A 26417-nucleotide genomic window follows, 5' to 3' on the forward strand; every position below is an offset into this window, starting at 1 on the left:
TCTGCTCTCCAGTGGGGGGGCACTGCTCCTGCTGTGTCGATTGGTAGGCAGTTACAAACGTTACTATTTTGAGAGACTCAGTGTATGCGCTCAGTGCGCAGCAGCAAACGATTTAAAAAAAAGGAGGGGGGGGGAAAGAGAGCGAGAGAGAGAGAGAGAAGCAGAGAAAGGCAGAGAAAGGCAGAGTGAGCTTTGGTTGGTTCATCTGCACGTTAAATGTTGTGCAGAAGAGGATGAGGGAGCAGCAGGAGACTCGGACCTGCAGCAGATGCTGAATCGTGCCATTGAAGGCAGGTAGAAGTAGAAGTGGCTGTGAGTCAGGAGATTGCATGCCAAGACACTCCGCTGAGCAAAACCCCCAAACATCTTCTTCTTCTTCTTTTTTTTTTTAAGAATCAAAAGGACAAAAGCAAAAGGAAAATAGGTAGGAGGAGTTCAGCAGAGTCAAAAATGGCGAGTTTTGGTAAACTCACAGACTATTTTAATCGGCGAAAGTCTCGAGAGGAGCTTCGGGTGGGCAGGAGCTCGCGGCGCAGCGGCAGCTACTGCTGCACTGTGGCAGAGGCCAGGTAACCTGTGTGTACTATCTGCATCTGTGTGTCTGTGTCTGTGTCTGTGCACAGGTATGCCTGTCTGTGCCTTTGTCTCCAATACTGTAAACACTGTTAATTGTTTGCCCATCAGAGTCACAATATAATCAAGTGTACCAGCTGCTTCCTGATAGGACTGTTGTTCTCTTTCCTTTGTGTCCACACAGTTGCATCTCTGGGCTTTCAACTGAATTTAACAGCTATTGACATGCACACAATATATTTCTCCACAACAAAGAAGTCTTGTTGTGAGCAATGTTGTTGTATTAGATCGCATGCGTCTGTACGCGGACGCCACTATCAAGCTTACAGGTGTTTGTGTACTTGTGCGCATGGAAGCATGTGTTTTCACGCATGTGTGAACAAGCAGAGTGTTACATAAGTGTGGAGGTGCAGAGGATGGTTGTTGACAGGCATGTAGCTATAGATTCTATCCCACTGGCGCACGGTTGAATGCAGATCCTTTTTCTATAGATAGACATGAGGATATAGTCAATACGCGGCACACAAACAGGAAGAAGATGGAGAGACATCGACCTGATGCACATTATCTCACATGTATTATCCTCGCTGGGAGCTTCCCAGCATCAGACACAACTTTACACTGTTAATCGGCTCCACCTAAAGTGAACTCGGGAGTTCGGTTGGGCGTCCTGCTCGAGGGCAAATCTGCAGCTGGTGTCAAGGAGAAAATGTTAATCAGTCAGCTTTTACGCACACACATATTCCAGATGATGATTTAAGAGCAACCTTGATATTGGTACTTTCACCCCGAGCAGACCAAGATGTGATCGTATTTAATTTCCTCTGTCCTCAATGTTCTAAATGTGTCACCTCTAAGCAGGACTGTTCAAGGAGACAGACAGTATTACGCACATTTTATTTGCGCGTGTAAAACCAAACAACTACTAAACTAAGTTTAAGGTGTGATGCGTGTCTCTTCTCCCTCCTAAAAATGAGCCCCCACATACTGTGATCCTCAGCCCGAATGAGAATTGCTGTCTTATATTCAATTTGGATAAAGATGCAAATCAGAATGTTGGTGTGAAGAACTCCCACCACTGCCACGACTCTCAACCATGACATTGTGTCCATCAAATCGCATATCGTTTACTCAAAGGAGAAGTGTGAATGTGGGTAAACGTCTGGCACAAAGAAAAACAAGTAATACGTCTCATATTCAGTATCCCTCATCTCTACAGTTTCTCTCTCTCTCTCTCTCTCTCTCTCTCTCTCTCTCTCTCTCTCTCTCTCTCTCTCTCTCTCTCTCTCTCTCTCTCTCTCTCTCTCTAAAAGGACCCTACCAATTCTCTCCCCATCTCTTCCTGGGTTCCTTCTCTAACCTCACATCTTCGGTCTCTTTTATTGCCCTCTCTGTACTCTGAAATCACCGAAGCTGGGGCCAGAGAGGTTTTGTTCACGTTGAATGGGTGGGACTGACCTCCGTCTCCCTTCGTCTTAAATTGATAAGAGCAGAGAGAAAGTCCAAAAGCAGTCATCAGCTTAGAGCAAGGGTGTCAAATACATGGCCCATGGGCCGCAACTTCCTCTCCAAGTTATCCAAGCTGGTCTACAGCTTGACCTTGCATGGAAAACAAATACTAGCTGCATTTTTTAAAAGAAAATGTGTCCATTCAGGATTGTTTTAAGAACCATAACTGATTAGAAGGTGGCATTTATTTGTTGTAAAGTAGCATTTTCATGAAAGCTGCTGCAGAAAAATACACAGTGACAGGTGAGACATTTCAATGTGTTGATCATAAAATGGATGTAAACATTTTCAGAATAGTTGGACCTGTTTGGAATAAAATTTAAGTAAAAGTGTTGAGCTCCTTTTTTATAGGTTATCATGCCGGAGTTTTAGGCTCAGCTTAAACTGGATCGTATGTAGCCTCTGAGCCACAATGAATATGAGACGCCTGACTTACAGATTCAGCCTTTATCCCACTGATTACGTTGATAGACGGCTGCAGCAGGTGATCCTATCATCTACAGCAGATTAACTCAGAAAGGTGAGATACATTTTAAATTTCAAAGTAGAGATTTTTGACTTGTGAACAATTTCTTACGAACACGAGATAACATAAAGTGCTCTCAACAATCCACAAACTAAAGTGAAAATGTCAGTGTTTTATGATAACCAGTCCAGAATGAACTGTCAGATCTCGAATAAACAACACAATTTCACTGTTTTTTTTGGTTTGTTTTTTTTTACAAAAGGAGAAAATACACTGACTTGAAAGTGTCTGCTTATTTATAGTTTCACCAGTCGTTTCTGCCGTGTAAATTTCCCTTAGTCCAGTTGTACTTTGTTTTTGAACTAATTTGTGTTGCTTTTGTCTATTCTACTCTCTGCTCTGGAAGCATTCATTTGCATTGAAATGTCTTCCTTTATTTCTCCTGATGGAGCATTGAGAATAATGACTCACCCACCACTTTCTTTCCCTGGAGGAGAGAAACAGTACTTTCAGCAGTCTTTCGGAAATACTTGGCACAGATTGTGCCCTGTCACTGACATAAACATAATGAGTGGTGACGAGACTCGGTGGTGTAGTGGTTCGCACTCTTGTCTCGGAGCCAGAAAGTTACAGGTCGGACTCTTTTCTGTATGAAGTTTGCATATTCTCCTTGTGCTTGCGTGGCTTTTCTCCAGGCACTCACTGTCCAAAGACATGCAGTTGAGGTTGATTGCTGTCTTTAAACTTCCTGTACGTTTGGACGTGAAGGGGTGTGGTTGTCTTTCGTTCTGCGTTTGTCCTGCGATGGACTGACGGCCTGTAGTCGTCCTCTGAAGTCGTCCATAGTTTGCAGAATCTCTGCAAAGTTAATTCTTTTATTAGTATTGGATGTGCTAAACTCTTTCTATATTTATTTCAAGGTTCCTTTGCTTCTGTGTACACATGCTTAGTTCATTGATTTCTATATGATTGTCAACTGAATGAAATATATAGACACGAATAAATCTTTTTTAAAGTGTAATATTGAGAACTTCTTTCAGCTCCATTATTTTCAGTCAGTGTTTTCTGGCTCATATGTTTCATTTAATACCCTGAAAAGTCTCAAGAGAGTTGGGGGGGGGGGGGGGGTGTTGAGGATGAGACGTAAAGTATATGAAATGCAAGGGAGTGATTAGGAATTATCTGGAGAAAATAACTGCAGAAAGAGAGATGAGGATAGTGAAAAATGATTTTTTTTTTAAAGAAAGAAGAAGAAGAAGCACTGAAATGGAAAAGCACGTCACCCCCCAAAACACACTTCTAAGTTCAAACGTGCCGAGAACGCATTAATACTGAATAAGAAATTTAATGAATGGCTCAGCGCTGAGCAGCCAGCTTGGTTTATGAATGAGTAACCATGAGCTATTTTACTGCCTTCAGATGTACTGAATTCATTAGTTGATTTCATTAATAAATGCAACATTTGTGCCGGTGCAACAGCAGGAGTCTATAGCAGAAGAAAGAAAAAACAACAAAACAAGGATAGAAGTATGATTTGAAAAAAGTTATTATGATGAATTGTTTCAGTGAGTGGTAAATCTTACAAACTGCTTTGTCCTGTACGCGAGTTATTGTGTCAGTGTGAGCTTGTGTTCTGCTCTGTGCGTTGCAACTTGATTCAGCACCATAGATAGCTCTCGTTATTGTAGTGGCGTTCACTCAGCATTCATAAAGTCACCGCAAACAGACTGCTATAAAGTCAGACCTTAACCTGCACGGCAGTTTGAATCAAGGTCAATGCTCAAAATTCAGGAAACGACTTCAAGTGTCTGGGTCTGGAAAAGACCTTTGTAGATTGGCACAATACATTGCAGAGCAGACGACGGATTTGCATGTGCTACTTTCAGCAGTGAAATGGGTCACTAAATCAAATTGCTGTACATCTGTTGGACTGAAGTGTGTTCCTGTGTATGTGGGAGCGAAGCATATATTAGCCCGCAGCGAAACAGAGAACAGATGCTTTTGCAAAGTTGTCTGAATTCCCCTTCATTGTGAGTGAGGCACAGAAAATGACAAAGGAGGCAGCGCTGTAAAGCATATGCGGTCACTGCTTGTGATGTGTGAGCACGAGGGCTATCTCAGATGAACACAGCGTATTTTCACACCACCACTATCGCCCCATCAGCTCACGAGTCTTCCACTTTCTCCTCTCATTGTCTGTCATTCTTGAAAAAAAGAAAAACAAAACAGAATCCACTCATTGTCATATTTTATTTCCTCTCACTGAGCGCCGGGGCACAGATGGACCCGAACAACGAAAGTGAGCTGTTTCCCTTGACTGCAGCTCGACAGATAATACATTTGGCAACGGAAAACATGTGGCGCACTTAATGCTTACAACTCAGGGCAAAACATTGTTTTGATCAAACAAGAGCAGAAATATCTCCTCTCCTCTCCTCTCCTCTCCTCTCCTCTCCTCTCCTCTCCTCTCCTCTCCTCTCCCCTCCTCCTGTTATTTGGTAGTCGCTTAGCAACAGGTTTGTTGGATGAGTGAAACCCAAATTGTCGTTGCGGCCTGGGCCGGCTGTTCAGCCTCGTGTGTTCGCACCGTGATGTGCTGATGGGAAGCCAAACGACTGTCTTTGTGCACACAGTTACATGTGTTTACTGCTGGACTCAGTTATTTCATTGTATGCCAACTGTAAGGAGTGTGTGTGAATGCGCCCTGCCTAGGTGTATATAGTCAACATAAAATTGTCCATCCTCTTCATCGTCAGAGCAGTCCAGGCCACCCTCGTCTCCGCTTTAAATCTCAATCCAGGGATTCTCTCATCCCAGGTCAAATATGAGCAACTGCAGCACCCACCCCCATCTCTGAGGTTGTAGTTTAATGGCTGACGGTGGGCAGATGTCAGTGCTTTGCCTCTCAGACGAGCGGGATGTGCTGACATAGAGGCTTCTGTTGGTTTACCTGAGAGCTCCCCAGTGTGACGTCGCCCCGAGCCTGCAAACACATCCTGAGCCAAACATCTGAGGGAGTCAAAAGTGAACTCCAGCATTTCTCACTCAGAGGTGCCTCGCTTTGAGTTTTACTCAAGAGCCATTATTTCCCAAATGAAATGCTGCAAAGTAGCTGTTCAAAACAGCCATTTACTGTTTGAAGTGTACAACTGCACCATTCAATCATGGATTAATGGATGATCAATAATCTTTTGGAAAGTCAAGGATTTAATGGATTAGATAGGATTGTGTGGGGGGATGAACGGCTATAAACGTCTAGATTACATCATTTTGATTATATTTGATAAAATATCCCAATTGAGTGTGTTGTCAATTTGTCAAAAATAAATGTTTCCTGTTGTGTATAAAAGTTGTGTATATGTTATGACATAAACGACTGTGCACCCTAAGATTTCTGTTGCAGTCGTTGCGGTACATCAAATTATAATAAAACATGGAAACATACATGAAGGTTAAGGATGCTTTGCTGAGAAGAAATTGGAGACTGATCATGAAATAAATGCATGTTTTTTTTTGGCAGAGCTGCGCAGTGGTTGAAGGTTAGAGTTTCATTTAAAAGATCCATTTAGTGAAAGTAAGAAATCACGGTTTAGAAAACCTAAACTAAACCCGTTTTGTAATTGTCCCCAGCATTTCAAGTGTCTATATAGGAGCATGCAATTAAAGCGCATTCATTACTACAAGAGATACTCAGCGCTTCCTGCAATAAAGTGGGACAAATATATCTGTAATCAGTCAAGAATCACTCAGCTCATCAGATATCGGCAGAAAAAAAAAAATCCAATATTGTGAATTCCTGATGAAGCAGTGGGAAGACTGAAGGAGATCCTCAGTCAATAGTGGCAAATTCACTTACAGGCTCACATTCATTATAACAAACATGTTGACGTCATAACACCTAACAATGTTTTAACACTTTCATGTCTTCGTTTGAAAGCGCGCTTTTTTAAAATCTGGGAAAGATGCTTTGGCTCGATCTTCAAAATTGCATCAAAGTGAGAGAAATGCAATCTCGCATCACAGCCATCATCAGCCAGCGGCATTTATTGTCTCCAGTAAATATCAGTTTAAATTCCAGGCTCAAGCCTGGAGCCTCACAGCTCAGAAGATTGCAGCTTGCTTGTCCTCAGCTGGTTTTCTTGTGCTCGGATTCCCAAACTTGTCACACAAGAATCAGGAGGTCGGACAGCCTCCGACTGATGTCACAAATGAAGCCGATTGACTGAATTTGATCCCACCAAGCTGATGACAACTGACTTTGGAAGGAGATACAAAGAGAGAAACAAAGTATCTTTTTATATTGGTTAAGAAAATCTTGAAAAAGACACAAAACAGAAAACTATGTGTTGCCGCTTGTCACCGATTGTGAGGCTGCGGATGATTGTGATTATTGATCCGTGTCCCTCTGGAGAGTTTGTGCTATTGAGTGCTGTAATATTAATCTCTTGTCGGGGTTTTCTACACGACCTTCAGCTTGATTATGCTGAGGTGGAAGTAATTCCAGTATCGACTGGTGAAGCTCCTCTTGTTGCTCATTAACAGTGAGGCGTGTGTTTACCAACATGTGACCCGGGGTATTGATATCATGTGTGAACAGATTTCATAATTAAATTCCTCTTTTTACCTCAAATGACATTTCTCCGTGACTCATAAGATCATCACACCTAAAAACCCATTGACTGCTTGTTTTTTTTTCTTGTTTTTTTTCTTGTTCTTGTTTCATGTTCAAGGCTTCTGTTTTGACAATCCTCATCTGCTGACTTATTTCCTCTTTAAACACATTTTTCCCAGAATGATGATTTGTTCCCATTTACAGATTCTTTTTAGCTTTCAACTGTGAGATATGATACCATCTGGATCAGTTGTGTACTTTTCAAAAGATGATCATACATATGAATTTACATTTTTATTGATACTGACTTTAAAGTTAATGTTAAAAGAAGTGTTTCCTTTGCATTTCCGCCTTGCTTGCTTATGTGGAATATTTCTCCATAGCAGTGCCTTGAGATGACTCTGTGGTGTCTCTCAGACTATATACTGTAAATACAATTCAAATGAAATGAATTGAATTGAAACTTACATAATTTAACATGTTTTGAAAAATCCTTCAACATCACCCAAGGGGTGAATAAAGGCCATAATCAGTATTCAGAAAGGATCAAGCCTTTTTTCACCAGAACATGTTTTTATAGACAATTACGGACTAATTAAATTTAAGTGTTGCATAGGCGAGATAGGATAAATGTTTCAAATTGTTTGCATTTAAAACAAAATAACCTTATTGTGAACTTGGCTTTCATTGTTTAAAGAACTCCAATGATCAAGACACATTATTTTAGTATTTTGTTTTCTTTCCCCTGAAGATTTTTTCTAAACTTTCACAACTTTGTTTTATTTTATTAAAATTAATAACAGCAACATAAAATGCTGGGTGTGATGCAGATACTTAACTGAGCCAAGTCAGTCGTTGTTTGTGTGTCGCTGACTGATATGATTGCATGTGAAGTGAAAATACAACAGAAGTTCAGATAAAGTTAAGCGTTCTCGCCTGCAGTTAAATATACAATGTTATGCTATATATGTTACTGATCATGCCTGTTGTCCAATCAGGTCACTGGAGAGGAAACTGCAGCGACCCCTGCTGGCCAAGTCACGCACACTGCCGAGCATCCCCCAGTCTCCCACCGTCTCCAGGGTCCACCACACCGATCTCATCACTGGCAGTCCTCTGCCCAGGAAGAACACCCCCACCACCCCCCCCACCGGCACCAGCACCTCAAAGGCCTGCACTCTGCCACCAGCAGGTGAGCTTCACCTGTAGAATGACCTGCGCGCCTCCTAAATGCCCAGAGTTTGAGCGTTTAGTTCAAAGTTTGTTAAAATAAAGTTGTTAACGGTCTCTCAAATCCACCCGAGCTGCGTCGTTGCTCAAAAACGTAGTTTTTCTAATCCCGTAAAAGGCAATCTATGACCTGTGAGCCCAAAACACTTTGGATTTACGATCATGTAAAAATGACTGGTTGGTTACGAGGAGAGCATTGTGTACAGGTGATGAAAGAACGCTAAAAAGGGCAGAAGAGCTCAGCATAAATTCCTCTCAGCGATGTCAAACATAATCCTTTTCCTCTCCCTTTCAAGCTTCCACACTTTGATATTAGCCTCACCTGACTGAGAGCGCACGGCCGCCTCAGCGGCAGCGAGTATGAAAAGGCTCCATCGTCAGCCTCGCTTCTCTCTCCAACCGCAAAAATCAAACCGCATTCTTTATCTGGAGAGGGAAAACTCATCACGGAGAATCCTGGAAGTGGAGCCTGCTGACAGAGCTGTCCGTCATGTGGTTTTTAAGAATGAAAACATCTATAAGTGGCGAAGGGTTCATAAGAAATGACACTATATGGTAGGGTTATATGTCCAAATGTGGCCTATTTAATCCTCCCTCCAACCCCAAATGAGCAGCCATTCTATCAGAGGAGGACGTGCTTGACAGTCTGAAGGTCCGTTGTCTTATTTTTCATGACAAACAGTCAAAACTGACCTGGAGCACATGATTGAGGCGGCTCGATTCGACTCCTCAAAGTTCCCCCGCCTCTTAATAAATGTGATTTCAAGTGTCGAGATAAGGGCGGGAGAAAAAAAGTGCTGCGTTATCGTTCTTATTTGTGATGTTTAATTCAGAAGAAAGTTGCGCAGGAGCCCAACCCAGCTTTCTGAAAAGGCGCTCTGTCCTCCGTGTAACCGTTTGAGAGAAAGGAAACATGCAAGTCCACAGAGACAGAAATGATGCAGTCAACAACAAAGACGAAGACCTTATTAAAATGAGTTTCCTTCCTGAAGTAAACCTATAACTCAAACTGGATTCACAGCGAGGAAGGCTGCGACTCTGGAGGTAATAGTTTCCAAATAAACCACTGCAAGTTTTCACAACACATTCTGTCATACTCAGATTTAACCTCATTTAAAATTTTTTTTGAATTTTAGTTTCACTTAAAAGTGCTGATAATGTAGGAGCAGCATCGGTGACAGGACTAAGTGAGGATAAGATGCTGACACAGCAAGGGCTAATTTCTACCCTCTCTTTCGTGATGACTCTCTCTCTCTCTCTCTCTCTCTCTCTCTCTCTCTCTCTCTCTCTCTCTCTCTCTCTCTCTCTCTCTCTCTCTCTCTCCCCTTCTGCTGACTCCTTGGTGCTGTCAGTGCTGAAAATTTTAATCAAAGCTGGATGTTGAAAATATATCAAAGTCTGTACAGTCAGGCTCTAAAGAGGTTCAAACAGAACCTCTTTTCTTCTGCTTACCCAAGTGTCACCACACAGACCTGAAATAACCTTTTTAACATTAATGAAATATAAGTTAGATCTTCAGTTTATTATACAAGAGTTATAAGAGTTTAGAGAAGTATATTAAATAAACTCAAGTGATCTGTACCAGTGGAATAACACCATGATTACCTTTTAGCATCACCCAATTTTCCATTTGCTTTGGTGAAAAGAAATACAACTGCACTCTAATAAAGCACATGCATTCAACAATTGTTTTCGTAATCAACCTAAAATGTAATGTTAACAGTAATCTGTTGTTTTGTGGTGCCGCATTGTGCAAAATACAGTGAAACAACCAAAAATATCACGAATGTTGTAAATTCTCAGGGCCACCTGACTTCAACAGACTTCAGCATTAGTTTATAATTTTGAGTACACAAAACTGATGCTCTGATGGCTCTGATGCTAATGCTACTAGTTTTTGCCACTGCAGCAGCACTCCCTCCATTTAAACGGACTGACCCAATGCAGATCTGAGTAAAATATGTACCGGTAATATACTTAGACTGGCGCTATTTGATTTGCATCATGATTGGATGTGAGACGGTAACGTAACCCTGTTTATGGTCCGATCAGAGTCTTTAAGTGACATGTTGGATTATTTCTCATGGGCGGAACTCAGTTGCAAAAGTCTGTCACTTGATTTCACCGTGTGACATTTCACGGTGGTATGACAATTGGTTGAAACAGGAGACAATGCTGCGCTTACACATATTAAAAGACTTGAAGGCGTTTGATCAAGTTACAAATGGCCAGTGTCACAGTGCAAAGCATGATGGGATTTGTCCCCTGAATAAAACCGTGGCCTTCCCCTCCCGGCAGTGTAATTACTTTATTCAGCGTTGATTTACTCTGGAAAATCCAAGACTGTCAATCAGAAAGAATTAAAACCGACCGATGTCGATGCAGGTAGTGTTGTGTCATGTTCGGCGCTCATGAACAAATAAGGAGCAGCTCTGTTTTTAATTATTGTTTATTTTATTGTGGAGGCTTTGTAAAAATTTGTAATTTTTTTAGAAACAAATATGGCTCATTTTCTATTTTTTGATATTAAAGCCTTAATTTGGTTCCTTCCTTGAGAAATATTCGAGTCTATAAGCAAAATGAGACCTTGTCTTGTTCAAACTATGACATTATTTCGTCATTATAACCACTTTGTCATAGAATCCTGGGAACGTCGCCACCTGTGATTGGATGATTTAGTCCAAGCGCTTCCATTTGACGCAGGTTCACATTCTGTCTAATGATCTGGGTCTGGCGTTGTCTTTTTGCCTCCTCTCTTTGTCTGACTGCTGCTCCGCCGCAAATATCAAGCTCAGTCTCACGTGGTACGCTGTTGCTAAGCAACCGCTGTCATCGACCATGATGCTGCTCTCTCTACCTCTCTTAATAAACTTAAAAAAAAAAATCAAGCGTTTAATAACACAGCCGATGTTCATTTATGGATTTAAGTAACACCTTATATTAGTGGTGAGGAAGCCTCAAAGTCCACACGCGGAGAAGCTCCCACAGTCCTTTTGTTACGGCCTTATTTGGCTCAGCTTTAGAACACAGATGCTCAGATAGTGGAACTGATACTCTAAGATTTCTCTCATGTACATCATTCTCAAGCTCAACCACTCCAGAACAACGTCCTGTTGAAATCTCATGAATTTACTGTTACTCAAAGGTAATAGCATGAATTTGGGCATTAACCTATAGAAGCTGGCGTGAAAGCCTGTTTTGCGTGCCGTGGTGTGTTTGAGTTCCATCAGCGGGCTCTGAATTATGCATGGTCTCGTCAAAAAAATATTCTAATGCGACAAAAATCTCCTATGTGCATTACTGTTGAATGCATTGACTTCACACATGGTACTGCAATACATCAGACATATCCCAAAGAAAACCAGGTAAAATCATAAACAATTTAATAATTTCAATTTCCAATGGTAAAATGAACTTGCGATCCAATGGAATTACCGTATTACTGGGCTTAATTGTAGATAAAAACTAAAATCTGATTAAAGTGTACACTTTCCTGTTTTGGGTGTACTAAATTCTTTGTGGTGATATCTCAATTCACAAAACTAATGCGGAAAGACATCACACAATACAAATTCTGATTTAAATGTAAATGCATTAAAAGTTTTCATTTTGTATTAAAAGTAACCTTTAAGTAAGATATAAAAAAATATTTAGAAAAACCTAAGTTGATTGTTTGCATTAGCAAATCCAATAAAGTGATTTTATTTGCGTATTCTTAATGGAGAGAGGTGATGTAGTGTAGCCAGCTTATTTTTCGGGTTCATTTAGCACCCTAAAGTCCTTTGAGTGCTGTTATTCAGACGCTTTGACAGGAAGTCCGAGGATCATCGGATGCAGAGGGATGGAAGTCGATGGTGATTGGTGCAGCTCTGCCACAGTCTGACAGCATTAATCCATCTCTTTTGTGTGAAAAAATACAAATAAAACAACAACATAAAAACCATCAGTGTCACAACAGATCTCGTCTATCCACTTCAATTCACACAAGCCATCATTTTTATGCAGCATGTGAAGTCATAATCAAGTTGTTACGGAGGCGTGCTGAGAGTCATGTTGTGCTGGTAATGCGATTGTAAAGTATATCACCTTAAAAGGATGCTTTATGGGCGCAATCACTGGCTGGCAGTCGTCGACAAATTGTGGATCGAGTTTCCAATAATTGCGCTGTCCACTCAATCTCACTCACATATATCTAGTCATCTCCTTCCCATTCGTCTTTTCCCTCTCATTTTCCTCCCGACAGCAGCCTGATCTCATTATTTTCCTTTTTTTTTGTTGCTTTTTTTTAATGCTTTCCGTCTGTCTTCTTCTTGTTCTTCAAGGCGAGCTGTGGCGTTTGGAGGATGACATGGAGGGCGGCGATGAGATGGAGCGCGGCGGGTGCACCGAGGCCCGCCCTCGCTCCCAGTCGCCGTTCTCCCACTTCCGGACGCAGGCCGCCTATCTGCGCAAGAGCGTGTCGGCAGACGACCACTTGGACATGGGGCCCGACTACAACTCGGGGCCTGCGGTCGAGAGCAAGCCGGCCGGCCGCACCAAGGGGAAGCTGAAGAGAAAGTTTGTAAGTTCTGCGCTCAGAATCACCCGGTTTGCGTCCCTTTTCCTGATTTTTTTTCTTGATCCCAGAGCCAGAAGAGTGCCGTCGTACACATGTTCACACACACACACACACACACACATACCACTGCAGGCGGACGCACGTCGGCGCTCATTACAGCGCCGCGGCATGGCGCCGCTCTTAACTTTGGCTTCGTCAGACACGTCAGATGAACGGAAGGCTTTCCCTCTGAGGATGCTGCAGTACATAGGGCTGAGCTCTCTGTGAGGGGGGGCCCATCGTGCAGATTTTCACAGCAGCTCTCAAATGAAGACAGCTTGACTCACACACACTCTGTCTGCACTCTGTGTGCATCTGCGTCTCTCCCCTCCTTATCTTTAATTCATTTATACGATTTGCATTGGCCTTTATCTGTCCTACTTGCAGCTCTGTGTCTGTTTTACAGCCCTTTGACGTTACCGTATAAATCCCACTTGTCATACTGAGAGAATATCCTTGACGCGATGGAGGGAAATCAAAAGCAACAAAGGTGGCCAAGTACCTTTAGTCAATATGCTTCGGTCTATTTGCAACACTTCATTCTTCTTTCAAAGCTAGTAAATGGTACATGAAAGATGCAGAAACCACACAAACATCAGCATTTGAACGGAGAGGAGAGTGATTATACTGCCTACAGTGCAAAGAGGAGCATGCTTCAAAAGATGAACTCAATAATTCAAGTTTGATGGACAATATGTGTCATTCAGTGCATTTCCTGTAAGTTCTTCCTTTCCTTGTTATATATAAAGCTGGCGTATGGCTGCTGCATCAATGCACATTGCTGAGAGCTCATTTTTTTCCCCTCATTCATGCTGTGCAGCATCAATCTCCACTGGAATGATAGCTTTTTTTTTTTTTTTTTTTTTTGTGCTTTTTGCATGAAAAAAAAAATAAGCTGACAACCTATGAAATGTTATAAAATGTTTTAATTGGTTAACTTACTGGTTAACTTATATTAACTGATTTATCATATGTTATGTCATACTTCAAAAAAAAAATAATTTAGACTTTGCAGAGCAAGAAGGCACATTGAATGAAAACATATAAGCTTTAATGTGTGATCATTTGTGCACGAGCTACACTAAAGTGAAGGAGTTTAAAATATTAAGTGGTAAATTTAGGGCTGACATAATTTGTCAAATTGGAAGGATATACGTAGACATTTTCCTTGTATTTTATCTGCAGGAAAGACAGACAAACCTAAGAGAAATGTGTGATACTGCACATCAACGTGATGCCGTTACAGAACATACGCTGTATGAATTTTATCACTCACTGATAAATTACTGCCACTCAAAGCTCAGCTCTGGCTTGTTTCTAGCTTCTGAAGCTCTTGGGACCTGACATCTTTAATTTATCTAATAATAGTAGTTAAATAATAGGTGAAGTTTGCTTATCTTTCTTGCTAAGTGGACCTGTCTTTTAATTTGGATTTATTCGAACAGGCTTAACGTTCATAGCATTTGGTCCTTTGGGGCTATTTCTACCAGACGTGGGCCGCTGGCTTAGTGAGTGTACATTAAAGATTGAAGACCTGGATATTGTCCCTTGGTCATTGGATCAGGTAATTGGAGACCTCATTAGCAGCGAAGGCCTTGTAATTGATTCTCCAGTGTCACATATGCAACAGGACACCAGCATCGGTCCGGGGATAGTCTGGTCCCAGAGTTTAAGGTGTTTTCTCCAGTACTGAGCTGAATGGGGATGAACGGCATCTTAAATGTGGCTGGAAAGAGGATATTAAGCTGATGACTTTTCTGATTGCTCGGTGCAGTTGGGAAATTACTTTTCCATGGATATTTATAGATAGATATATATATATAAAACAAAAATATATATCTTTTTTTTTTAATGGATTGCTTTTTTAACCTCTAATGACACAAGCAGATAACCGTCCGGACTCCAAACCAAACTGTCACGTAAAGGGATCGGACATTTTTCTCTTCCATCTCGTCCTTGAGCGTGAGCCCGATGTGCAGCTGGAGGACTTTGTGAATACGCTCACAGATTAAAGTCAGACCTTCAGATCCACCACTGAACTGAGAATAAAAGGAAGAACTTGATAATAATTTTTTTTTTCCTCACTCTTTGCATTTTAATACGGTGACTCGCGATGGGAACCGCTCTGGATCTGATGACTTGCTTCGGGGTGAGAGCTCATGCCGTCCTGTCTTGTAATAGCACAAAACATTCATTCACTCCTGCTGTGATATCAAAATATAGCATCACATCCAATGGCTTGCACTCTTACGCAATGTAATGCACTTGGTGGGGGCTTTTATTCATACTGTCTTTTTTGTGCAGCTCCACAGGGACTGCAATTCTGCCTTCCAGACGGAAAACAGACAGAAATAAAAGCATATTAACGGGCCATCAGAGAGACGGGTTATATAAGGCAGCAGTGTGCAGGTTTCAAGACTGTGCTTCTACTCAAAAACACCCTCTGTACACCCTGTATTTCTTTCAGCACACCTCTAATTATGAGAAAGGGTTCTCTTTGGTAAAAACTTGGTAAGAATTCAAAGGATTGTGAGGATTCTGCTTATGCCTTACAAATAATTCATTTATATTACCTGGCTTCTCTAGGTCACTGTAAGTCTTCTCCCTTTCTTTCCTTTGTATAAACTCCAAGCTTTGTTATGCACACATCAGTTATGGATAGATGAAGGTAAGAACATGTTCTATTCGGAGGCAGAAAAATAAAAGTAGGTGATTGTTAATACAAATATTTTTGAAGTTGGTGAGCTTAGACGCTGAAGAAGTGGTCAAAGCCTGTGTGCCTGTCTCTTTAAGAGGCACAAAGATTACTATCCTAGGCACCTGTTGTTTTAAAATGATTTTCCTTCCAACTATTTTCAGAGTGGTTGGGAGCTCATGCATAAAAATGTTTTGGAAATTCAGGAATAGTGTGTTATGACTTTTGTTAATGATTCTGCAAACCGTTTCAGCGAAAAAAGGCCCAAAATTGGCCAGACAAAGCAGAAGGGATTTTGGTGAAAAGCACAAAATTAGAGGTGATACTATGAATATTTGACAGGCACATGAAAAACTTCATCTGGAATGTTCCAGTTTTATATCATAGATGCATGATATTTTTTTTTTGTGTGTTTTTTTTTAACGTAATCCCAACATAATTGAGTTTGCACCTTCTCCCAGTGTGTGAGCTGGGCAGACGGATGAATCATTCAATGGCTAACTTATTATTATTATTATTATTATTATTATTATTATTAGTAGTAGTAGTAGTAGTAGTAGTAGTAGTAGTATTAGTAGTAGTAGTATTGCATTAAGTTAAGGAGGGTGTAAGATGTTGCATTTCAATTCTTTGTGCAAATATTCGATGCAATTATTTGCATGTTTTGTTCCAATATGGAGGCATTCACATATTGATATATTCAGTCCTTTTATAAATGTCCTCTGGCTAACACAAATATACAATTAAAAGGTTTATGGAGGTTAATATGCACATTGTGGTACATTAACCAATTATCACTAAGGATTTACCTATAATGAAAGCTAATTTCATCAGCCTGTCATATTAGTGCAATTATTCATTTCCTGACCTACTGATAAATACTATGGAAGTTGTGCAAAAATATCTCTCTCCAGGCTGAAATGATCCAAGGACTGAAAAACAATACGAGGAAGCTAAAAATGTTGAACAGAATTGCAAAAATAAAGTTAAACATTCTCACAAACAAAGCAAAGGATAATCATATTGACTCCTCTAGCCAGTTATTCATTTTAAAACAATATTACACGTTCTTTTTTGAAATATGAATATTCAATTTGACATAATGTAATATTTCCCCACTGTGTCCCAGTGTTGTAAAGTCTGCCAAATGATGCATTAGACTAATAGTTAATTATCGACTGTAACAGTATTATCTCCTCTCCAGCAATTTTTACTCTTAACTCTGACACTCCACAAGTGCGGCATATCTTTTGTGTCCGAGGTCACACCGCTCAAGTTCAACAACATGCTACACAATGAAGCTGTTTTAGTTTTTCATCACCAAGTTGAAATGGCCACGCTCTCTCTATTCAATCCACAATGAAAAAAAACCCAGCACGTCGCTTTACAAGCGCTTTATTAACCTTTATTTAATCTTTACCGAGATGAGAGAGACGGTCTCCTTCGGCTTGCCAGTGCTTTGGTACTGAAATATGTTGCAGAATAAGAAAAAATATCCCATTGGCACATTTAGTGCTGCCCTTGATCCATCTTCCACTTTGCACGTCTGGGTAGTAGTTGTTTTGGTGTCCACCTACCTGTGTGTACAAACCACCGACGACACAGATGGATGATGCATGTTTGCTTCCTCCTACTCTTTAGATGTTAAGCCAAAATATCCTGGATACGAGTGCTGCTATCTTAAGCTGTTGACGTCGGAGCTGATTCTAAGTCTAACGCACATAGTTTAGTTATTTCACCGGCGGCTTCTTGTTATGTTAGGCCCATGAGCACAGCTTAATATTGTCACCTTACAATAGACTGTTCACTTTCTGTGCTCAAAGAACTGCTTCACAGCTTCACAACACAGTTAAAATACACATAAAGGTGCTTGTTTTTATCGACCATAATTGAATCTTTTGATATGCTGCAGATGCTTTGTAAACATGTATGCGTTTGTCTGGGTGTGTTTTACTCGTGTGTAATTGTGTCTGATGTGCAAACACGCTCAGAGTTGAACGTCGCCAAGCTAAGCAGCCCGGTGTAATCAGAGTACAGACCGTATCATTCCTCCTGATTGAATGGCTGTGACTACATAATGCTTTGTTCGTGCGTATTTGTAACACTTTAGTCACTGACACGCCGCTGGATGACTCAAGTTTGTCTTTTTAATGAAACAAGGGGAGTCGGTTTTCTCATAAAAACCGGGAATGCAAATAATTGCCGGACACAATTTCCTGAGGAAACCACCACGAGACAAATATCAAACAAATCACGTCCTCAGATACATGCTCACTCACTCTTTATACAGGGCTGGTGGGAAACTCAGTGGCACTTAGACCTTTGAATAAGAAAAATTATATTCAGCATGCTGCTCCGGTCAAAAAAGGCTGCGAGTTTCCTGGATTGGTTTAAGAAGCTCGTCACTGTTCCCCGTGGTTCGGCTCCGTCTCTGCTTGGAATCATTCATGCTGTCAGGAAGCAGGCACAGAGCGTCCTCGCACTTAATCATTCAAAAACACACTTGAACACTCGTGAAAAATGGCCAAGGAACATCTTGCATAAATACAGATATCAGATCTTTAAAAAAAAAAGAAGAAAAGTGTATTGGCAAAGCTTTAAAGCGGAGCCCCAAGCGGTACAGGACTGTCAGTTCCTAACTCTGTGTACCACCTGAGCTGTTTGTAAATCAGCTAGTTTTGCGTCTCCGACAAAAAGCGTTCACCTGAGGTAAGCACTGTGGGGATTTTCTTTAACAGCTCCGAGGCAGTTTGCTTTCATTTTATAGCGTCTGCCCAAACCGACCATCTGCTTACAAAATACCTTCAATGAGTCTTAAATCCTGAAATACACATTATATTGTGTCCTCACGAAGAAGGGTCTTTCATAGAGTTGCAAGTGTGTCTGCAGCTTGAAATGGGCTCTGGGCTTGACAGCAGTTAAGTTGTTTATTTGCCTTCTGTTTCAGCCAGTTTTGTGCTCCAGACAAAGCCTCTATTTGGATACGACGTGTTTTTCAATGAGTCATGGAGCCTTTTCATTTGTTTTCATTGCTAAGTCACCATCTGATGTATCCTCAGATGGTATGTACGCCTCACGGACAGCAGTGTGGGACATGCCGGTGATTGCCGTTTTTTTGAATGCAACAAATTGCAATGACAATAAACGCTGATCGAGATAAAGAGCCAGTAATAAATGGATGTGTGAAGTAAGAAATTGTTGTCTGCTTCAGTACTAAACTGGACAGTTATTTTAACTGAAGTGAATATACTTGTCTTGCCTTTCAAAAGTGAGTGAACTGGAGAAAAGCCACACATATAAACATCCAGCAATCCAAACCAAAAGTCTGAACATTGCAATAGGTGCACTCGGGTCAACTACAGTACGTACAGCTGGGCAGAAACTTACACATACATTATGGAGTCTGTTGAGTTTATGATGCTAATCATCAGAGACTCACCAAGTGACCAAAAGGCTGTTCAGTGCCAAAGTTACAATTGGTCCATTTTCCATTACTGTTGCACAGATTGAGAAAGATTCGGACAGACTGGCAGATGTCGAATAGGCCTGAAAACAAGAACGAATGAATATGGGACAGTAAGGCTGTTATCACAAGAAGAAGAAGAAAAAAAAAAAACCTGCTGGAGGAGTTCCCATCCCCATTCATTCCCTTGACTCCACATGGGCCACACCATCAGACTAATTACCCCAGTAATTACTGCGCTAATGCTGCAAAGGCCTTGTGGCTGCGCTCTTCAGTCCTTTTCGATTGAGGCCACTGGAAGTTAAACAGCTGGGGGGGGGGGGGGGGGGGGGGGAGTAGGGCTCTTCAGCTGCTGCCAGTTTGCTTTTCAACATCTGTGTGGACTTTCTGGCTGCCTATTCAAGTGTCTGCTTGATATCTGAGAGGAGTATAATGGACCAAAGAAATAACATTATGGATGATTAATCTCCACGGGACTTTCCAGCCCATGACCTTTAGCTGCTCCAATACTGAGTTGTCACTATGGACCACCACTTCACCTTTTATTAGGTGTTATTAGATATGTAGGTGCACATCATGGTATTTAATCCATCTCTACTATCTTGCAAAACCAAACTTTACAAAAACCTCCAAATAACATGATCATGGGCCTGCATTTATTGTTAATACTCCCAATGAAAATAAAAATGAGCATTACTTTGTGTTTTTGGCAGATGGGTCCTTTTAATTGCCACATACGAGTCACTAATGCTCCATTATGTGATAAACTACTGAACGCAGTATTGGTATCAAATCAAATACAGCAGCTGACTCACACAGTAAAATAAAACAAGTATTCAAGATAATCCAGCCCCAAGCCATTTTCAATTGACTTGACATTGTCAGTATAGTAAAGCTGTTACTGATGCTCCCACGTGAAACTATATACACATCCACTCGCCTCTGTTCTGTCAGGCCATACGCCATCTGTGAAGCATCCCACTCAACAAAAGACAAGATCACTGGCAGGGTGATGAAGAGAGTCAAATGTTGATTTAACCAATGTTCTGTGGACAGCAGGGAAATGTTTGTATTTGTATTGTGTGAGCGAAGACGACATGAGTGTTGTTTTTCAGTGTAGCAATTTCTCTCGCATAAATATTATCCCTGGTTTAATCTTGGGGTCATTTTGTGTGGAGTTTGCACGTTCTAATACGCGCGAGCGTCAGAACCCCCCGAGCCTGAGTTGGATGAACGTAGAAAGAAGGTCATTCATTGAGCTTCTGCAGCACATCCAACTCAAGTCGTTGCCTCGACTGGCCTGCCGTTGTCTTCATTGTCTGCTGCCTTCATTTTGTGTTGCTGACTCACTTCACCAATCTGGACCCAGCTGTCGAGCTGATTGACAGATGATCTTTGGTCCACTGTGCATTGCCTTCGTGATTAATTTACGCCTAAACCTTAATTGCTGATGTGTGGAATCAGCCAGCTGCAAGGACTGAAAGGAGGTTTGAAAACTTTCTGCACACGGACAGAAAACTTTTTCCTCATTAGAATTCCACTATTCATTCATTTGCTGTGTTTTATCCATGTTGACCACCGTGTTCCTCGATTTCTTTTGTGTTTCAGCAAGCTGCATTCACTGCCTCATTTGACCACAGATTATCTAAATGTATACACAATACATAGCCATGTTAGTTAAAGAACCTGCAAGCCCCCCTTCCTTTTTTTCTCTCTCACTATCTTGCCTATTAGTCATCTTGGCAGGTTGAAGTTATTTTAGGAAGGCTGTTATGCTACTTAAACACTGTCCAAAGAATGCAGTAATGAACTTGATGTGATGAAGTAAGGAGCTGTATTGCTTTGACATATTGCAAAGGCACAAATCTGGTGATGCCCACTTCCGCTACTGTTTTTCAGGTTATACAGCAGTGAGGTTAGTTTCATCCAAAGAACAAAAAAATTTAAGCAGCAAACTTGAAGGTGACCATTTAGTTACTATTCTTATTATTTTTATGCACCTAACACATCAATTTTAAGGAACAAATCCAGCCTAATATTGCCCTATACATGACAAATAGACAGTGTTATTAACCTGACCAGTGCGTCTTCATAGAATAGAAACGCTCGAGAGGCTGTTTGAGATTGGAGCAGTTTTCCTGGTGGGATGTGATGATGTTGCTTTCTTGCTGCTAAGAAACACTCAGCAGTAACACTGAGACGTGCCCCCATCTGCCAAAAAATTCATGTGAGAGCACCTGTAGTGCTGTACCAGGACTGTCGGTTTCCTAATTCTTTCTCGAAGTCCACTCATAGTGAAAAAACACACAGTCTTTCATGCGTTTGGTCTGTCCTGCTTTATTTAGTTTGAAATTATCATTATTTTTTTTCTCAAATCAGCGTTCAGCTGTATATTGTGGCTTTTCATCCTTAAATTTACTCATCTAATTTGAAGTCATGCTTTATTGAGTGTATTATCATATGTGATGGTATATTTCAAACAGAGTTCATCTTTCATGATGATTATTACTGTGTGTTCTTTTCCTTTTTCCTTTTAACTATATCTTTTTCTCTAGACAAAAATAGCGTTTGTGAAAATATGCAGTTTTTCATCTTAAAGTACATGTAGTAATACAGTTATTACAATAGATATCCCGATCAAATGTGGTTAAAATGACTTCCCTCCTTCAAAACAATTTTTTTCCCCCTGTTCATTATCCTGTTGGCCACATGATGGCAGCATAATTCCATGCACTTGACAATCCTTCACCTCATTGATTCTGGTGTGTGTGTGTGTGTGTGTGTGTGTGTGTGTGTGTGTGTGTGTGTGTGTGTGTGTGTGTGTGTGTGTGTGTGTGTGTGTGTGTGTGTGTGAGGGAACTGTTACCTGGGTGGTGCTTGAGGTTTCTTTCGGGTGACTCATTCATCCTGCGATGACTAACACTCAGACACCACAGTGGACAGTCATAACTGCCATCGGAGCCAAGGTTTGGCTGCCGACAGCCTCCTAGCGTTCATTATCTATGGAGACTTTTATTGGAATGCACAGCAGCAGGCAGAAAACCAGGCCAGAGGAGCCAGGCCCTTGGCCACTTTGTGAAAGTAAAACACTGGTGTTTTTGTTTGCTCAGCATTCTTGTGCTGTACGTCGGGTTGACGATCGGGGTTATGAACTGGTGTCTCAGCAGGCGAACACGAACACAGGACCCAGTCTCGTCCATATGAGATGCTCTCTCCACCTCCATCTTTTCCGCCTCCCCGGTAACGCAGACGTAAGATGGATGAATAATGCTGCGAAATGATTAATGTGTATAAATAAACAGAGGCAAACCGCGATGAAATGAGATTTTGTGGAGTGTCTCCTGATGTAAACTGATTTCAACAGATCATTTTTCTTGCAGTGCATCAGTGGTCGGAGTTAATTAAAGACACCAAAGGGCCATGGTGAAAGCTTGTTGTGGTTCAGATTCTGAGTCAGGTTAAGAAAGTGTGCGGCCCTTAATGGTCTGGCTTCGCGAAGGCACGCTCATGGTTAGCTTGGTGAGCGTCTTTGTGCATGCTCATACGCATTTACTCCAATACCCATACACACAGCTCACATCATCGCACATAATTCATCACTATTTTCAGCCCTCTCCTCCCACTGCTCGGTTCTCCCCATGCCACAGGGGAGGGGGGGAGAGAGAGAGAGAGAGAGAGAGAGAGAGAGAGACTTCATTGGAGAGGAGATTGGCCAAAGACGAGGACCACAATCTTGTTATTTGATGCAAAAAAGAAAAGAAAAGAAAAGAAAAGAAAAGAAAAAGAACCTGACTCATTTGAATGTGCTTGTTCTATCGAACCTCTCTTGGACACACACGCTCGCACAAAAACAGAGCCCGAGAATGGCATGGGAATGTTTCCTGTCGCCACTTTGGTTGCTGATGGTAACCAATGAAATGGTGTTCATTAACTGTCTCGATTCAGAATTGCTGCTCTCCCTCTCGCTCTCTGTCTCTCTCTCTCTGTCTCTCTCTCTCTCTCTCTCTCTCTCTCTCTCTCTCTCTCTCTCTCTCTCTCCCCTCTCTCTCTTTAGCTCCCTATCGCCCTCCTTCTCTCTCTCTTTCTCTCGCCCCCTTCCTCCCCCACTCCCAACATCTTTTCTCTCAGCAGTCAGTACTGAGGTTTGGTTTTTATTGACACGAGAGCTCTTGCAGAGGATTACTGTGGAGTCAGTAGCCCACTAATAATGATGTATAATAATCTCCTCTCCTCTTTTTCTTTCTCTTTCCTCTGCTGTTTGTCTCGCTTGCCCTCCTTTCTCCCCTGCTCCCATGTGCCCACTTAAACTCTCCACGTTGACAGTTTTTACTCAGGAATCAGACCCCTTAACCGCAAGTCATATTTGGGGCAGTAGAATTACACGCTGTTCTTATTTGCTTTGAATTCATTTGTTCTGTTTACCCTGGCCTCACTTCTTCATGGGCTGCACTCTCTCATCTGCAGAGGGCCGCCACTGAGATTGACATATACCGTGCGGGCTTGGCCATCCAGGATGCACTTAATCTCTCCTCAGTCCTCATCCTCCAGCCACTTTTCAATTTCTATGACTACAGGGCATTTCCTACACGTTCTACAGTAGCGTGATCCAGGTTGTGGGAGACAAACGTGTTGATGTGCAGTTCTCTGCCCGAGGCCATTCTTTTGACGCAGGTTAACTCAAGCCGACTCAAGTTGTTGTCAGGTGATAATGAGCTGGGGTGACTCTCACCTGAAATGTTTCTTGAAAGACGTCAAGCACCTTAGTTACAATTCGGAGAAAGTTTTCTCCTCAAAATGTCATTGACCTTTCTCGAATATTAAGTTTTCCTCAAAAAGATTGTTGAAGTATGTGGAAGGCAGTATGTGTTTATGCTTACTGGATGGCAAAATGTAATTCAAGAGGTTGTACAAACTTCCGTTGAGCTTGTTTATTATATACTATATCAACAGGCTGTAAGTCGTCCTGCAGTCATGCCCCCCCTCAGATAAATTGCATTGTTTGTGTCCAGTGTGTGTTCTAGCAAGCTATATGGAACAGGCAGCCTCTCAGCAGCTGTTCATCTGTTATGGTGATGGGGCTCTTGGCAAGCCCTTTTCCAATCAGAGGCCCACACACCGGCTATGTGAAGGCATTTCACATGCCTATGAGCTTGCAGACTTAGACCCCCTGGAGCCATCCGAGCATACTCCATCCAGCTTTGGAGGCTCTGTCCAGTAAAGCATCAGTTGAGGATACCTGTTTGAAGCTGTCTGGGTCTTTGAATGCCTCTTTGATCTGTTGCTACTGTTTGAATATTTCCAGATCATTCTCATATCGCCCTCAGTTCTCACTTCACACACTGTAGGCCTTCAGGATGTGTTGCTACTGATTGGGCCGTCGACGCGCGCCCCGGTGAGGTGGTGGATTAGCGTCATTTGGAAAGGACATGAGGCTATTTCAGGTCACTGGTGTAACAGGTAACAGGCTCTTCAGCGCAGTAACATTGAAGGTAATTGTATTTGTCATAAAATGTGTAAAAAAATGGACAGCTTAATTCATTTATTTGACTCATATAAAAGTGGAAAAAGTGCCGTTCTTGAAAATAGAGGTGTCAAACTTGTTTGTTTCAATTTGCTGTCAATGGGCCAATTATGTATTATAAGAGATTAAGAAACTGCTGCCTGGAAAATGTTTGGTATTGTTTTGATTGCTGTATTGCTAGTCAGGTAGTTTGTTGGGTGATGTACATTCATACCTAGCATTTCTCCATATAGAAGTTTCTAGCATGCCGGAAGATGTCATCATGCATTATACGCTATAATGCATTTGGTATCCATGAGGTTCTGCATGGATATCGAGCACAACTGGTTAACGGTGAGCTTTGGTTAATGGCAATTGGACTTGACCTATACAGTACATTGTACCACTTTTGCAGTTTCAGTGGTCTTTATATAATCAGCTTAATTCAACCAGTTGCAAACTCAATAATTCATACACATCAATCACAATGGCTGCCATGCAAGTCGCTCAATCACCATCGAGCAACTTTGGTCGCCGTGTTTACGCTGAGGGCCAGGTGAGGTAGGGGTATTGGGAAGTGACGACCCCCCCCTCGCCACATAGGCTTCATGTTATTTTTCCTCCTACATGCCCACCTGACAGATTTGACTTTTTCATTATGCTATTTGATTCTTTGTGTTATCATACTATCTGTTTTGCTGTTCCCTAAAGGTCAGCCATGTCTTTGTACCAGTCTGTCCTCTCCCTGTCCACAACATGTTTGCTTCTTCAGTGTTTGCACTGTTTTGAACGTGATCCCACACAAAACAAACTCTCCGTCCGTCTCATTTTGCATATTCCATTTATGACAAAAATGTTTGCTTTCATTTACATGATTCCTCTCACCTCTGTTGACCCTCTCCGCATCCATCGTGGGCCTGACGCTTCACCTCTCTACAAGGCACCTCTCCTATCCCAAACTCTCCCCTGCACCTCTATCTCTGTGGCTTCGTCTCCACTAACCTGCCCATTAATTGCTCCGCTGCAGTCGCAAAGCAGCTGTCAAACAGATCCCTGCCTGTTGAGTTTAACCTGAAGGGGGCCTGAACCAGAGCCAGAACCCAGGTTTTAAATGTTTCTCAGGGTCTAAGGCCCTCCGGCACAAAAGCAGGGCCAAAAGCATTTCTTTGAGAGCACAAATCTCCTGTCTCCTCTTCTCTCCCTCTCCCCGGGCCTCCCTTCCTCCATTCCTGCCTCCCCTCTCTCTTCTCATCCCTCTTTCCCTCCTCTCTACCCCGTCCAGACTCTCTGTCTGCGCTGACACCGCCTTTAATAAGGGGGAGAGGGGTGCACTGTTTATTTGTGTGGTGCGAGGTTAAAAACTTCCCCCTTAATTGACATTCCGGTAACACTTTCCAATAATGGGGCGAGCAATTTCCTTGAAATTGATGTGTGTCCACCGCAAGGAAAAACACCGCTTCTAGCTTTCACTCACCCATGGATGACCTACACTTGCGCTGTGTCTTTGTCTGTGTGTGTGTGTGCATGTGTGTGCGTGTGTCAGCGTGAGAAATTGGCTGAATGGCCTTTGGCTGGCAATGGCAGCTTGGTTGTGTGTGCAAGAAGGCAAGCAAACATCCTTCCCATTCGGTGACTTTTTTTTCTTTTCTTTCGCTGATATACATGTCGGGCAGTTTGTTAATTTGAATGAGTGTATATTTTGTCTGTGTACTGTTACATGCATGCATTCGGAAATCTACATATCAGTGGCTGCTTTGCAGTGCACACACGCC

The 26417-nt window shown here is 41.9% G+C and overlaps 1 protein-coding gene across 1 annotated transcript in view; it reads left to right on the plus strand.

Moving 5' to 3' along the window:
- Positions 1–450: 450 nt before the first annotated feature.
- ankfn1b (ankyrin repeat and fibronectin type III domain containing 1b) overlaps positions 451–26417 on the plus strand; it is a gene marked incomplete at both ends in the record, with an annotated part of 111453 nt that continues 85486 nt past the window's right edge. Inside the window, 3 exons of the mRNA XM_080517560.1 lie at positions 451–569; positions 8159–8352; positions 12713–12951. Coding sequence (XP_080373686.1) covers positions 451–569; positions 8159–8352; positions 12713–12951 — 552 coding nt within the window. The remainder of the gene's footprint in view (positions 570–8158; positions 8353–12712; positions 12952–26417) is intronic.

This window comes from Blennius ocellaris, assembly GCF_963422515.1.
Source record: "Blennius ocellaris genome assembly, chromosome: 21".
In the NCBI taxonomy this organism is placed as follows: Eukaryota; Metazoa; Chordata; class Actinopteri; order Blenniiformes; family Blenniidae; genus Blennius; species Blennius ocellaris.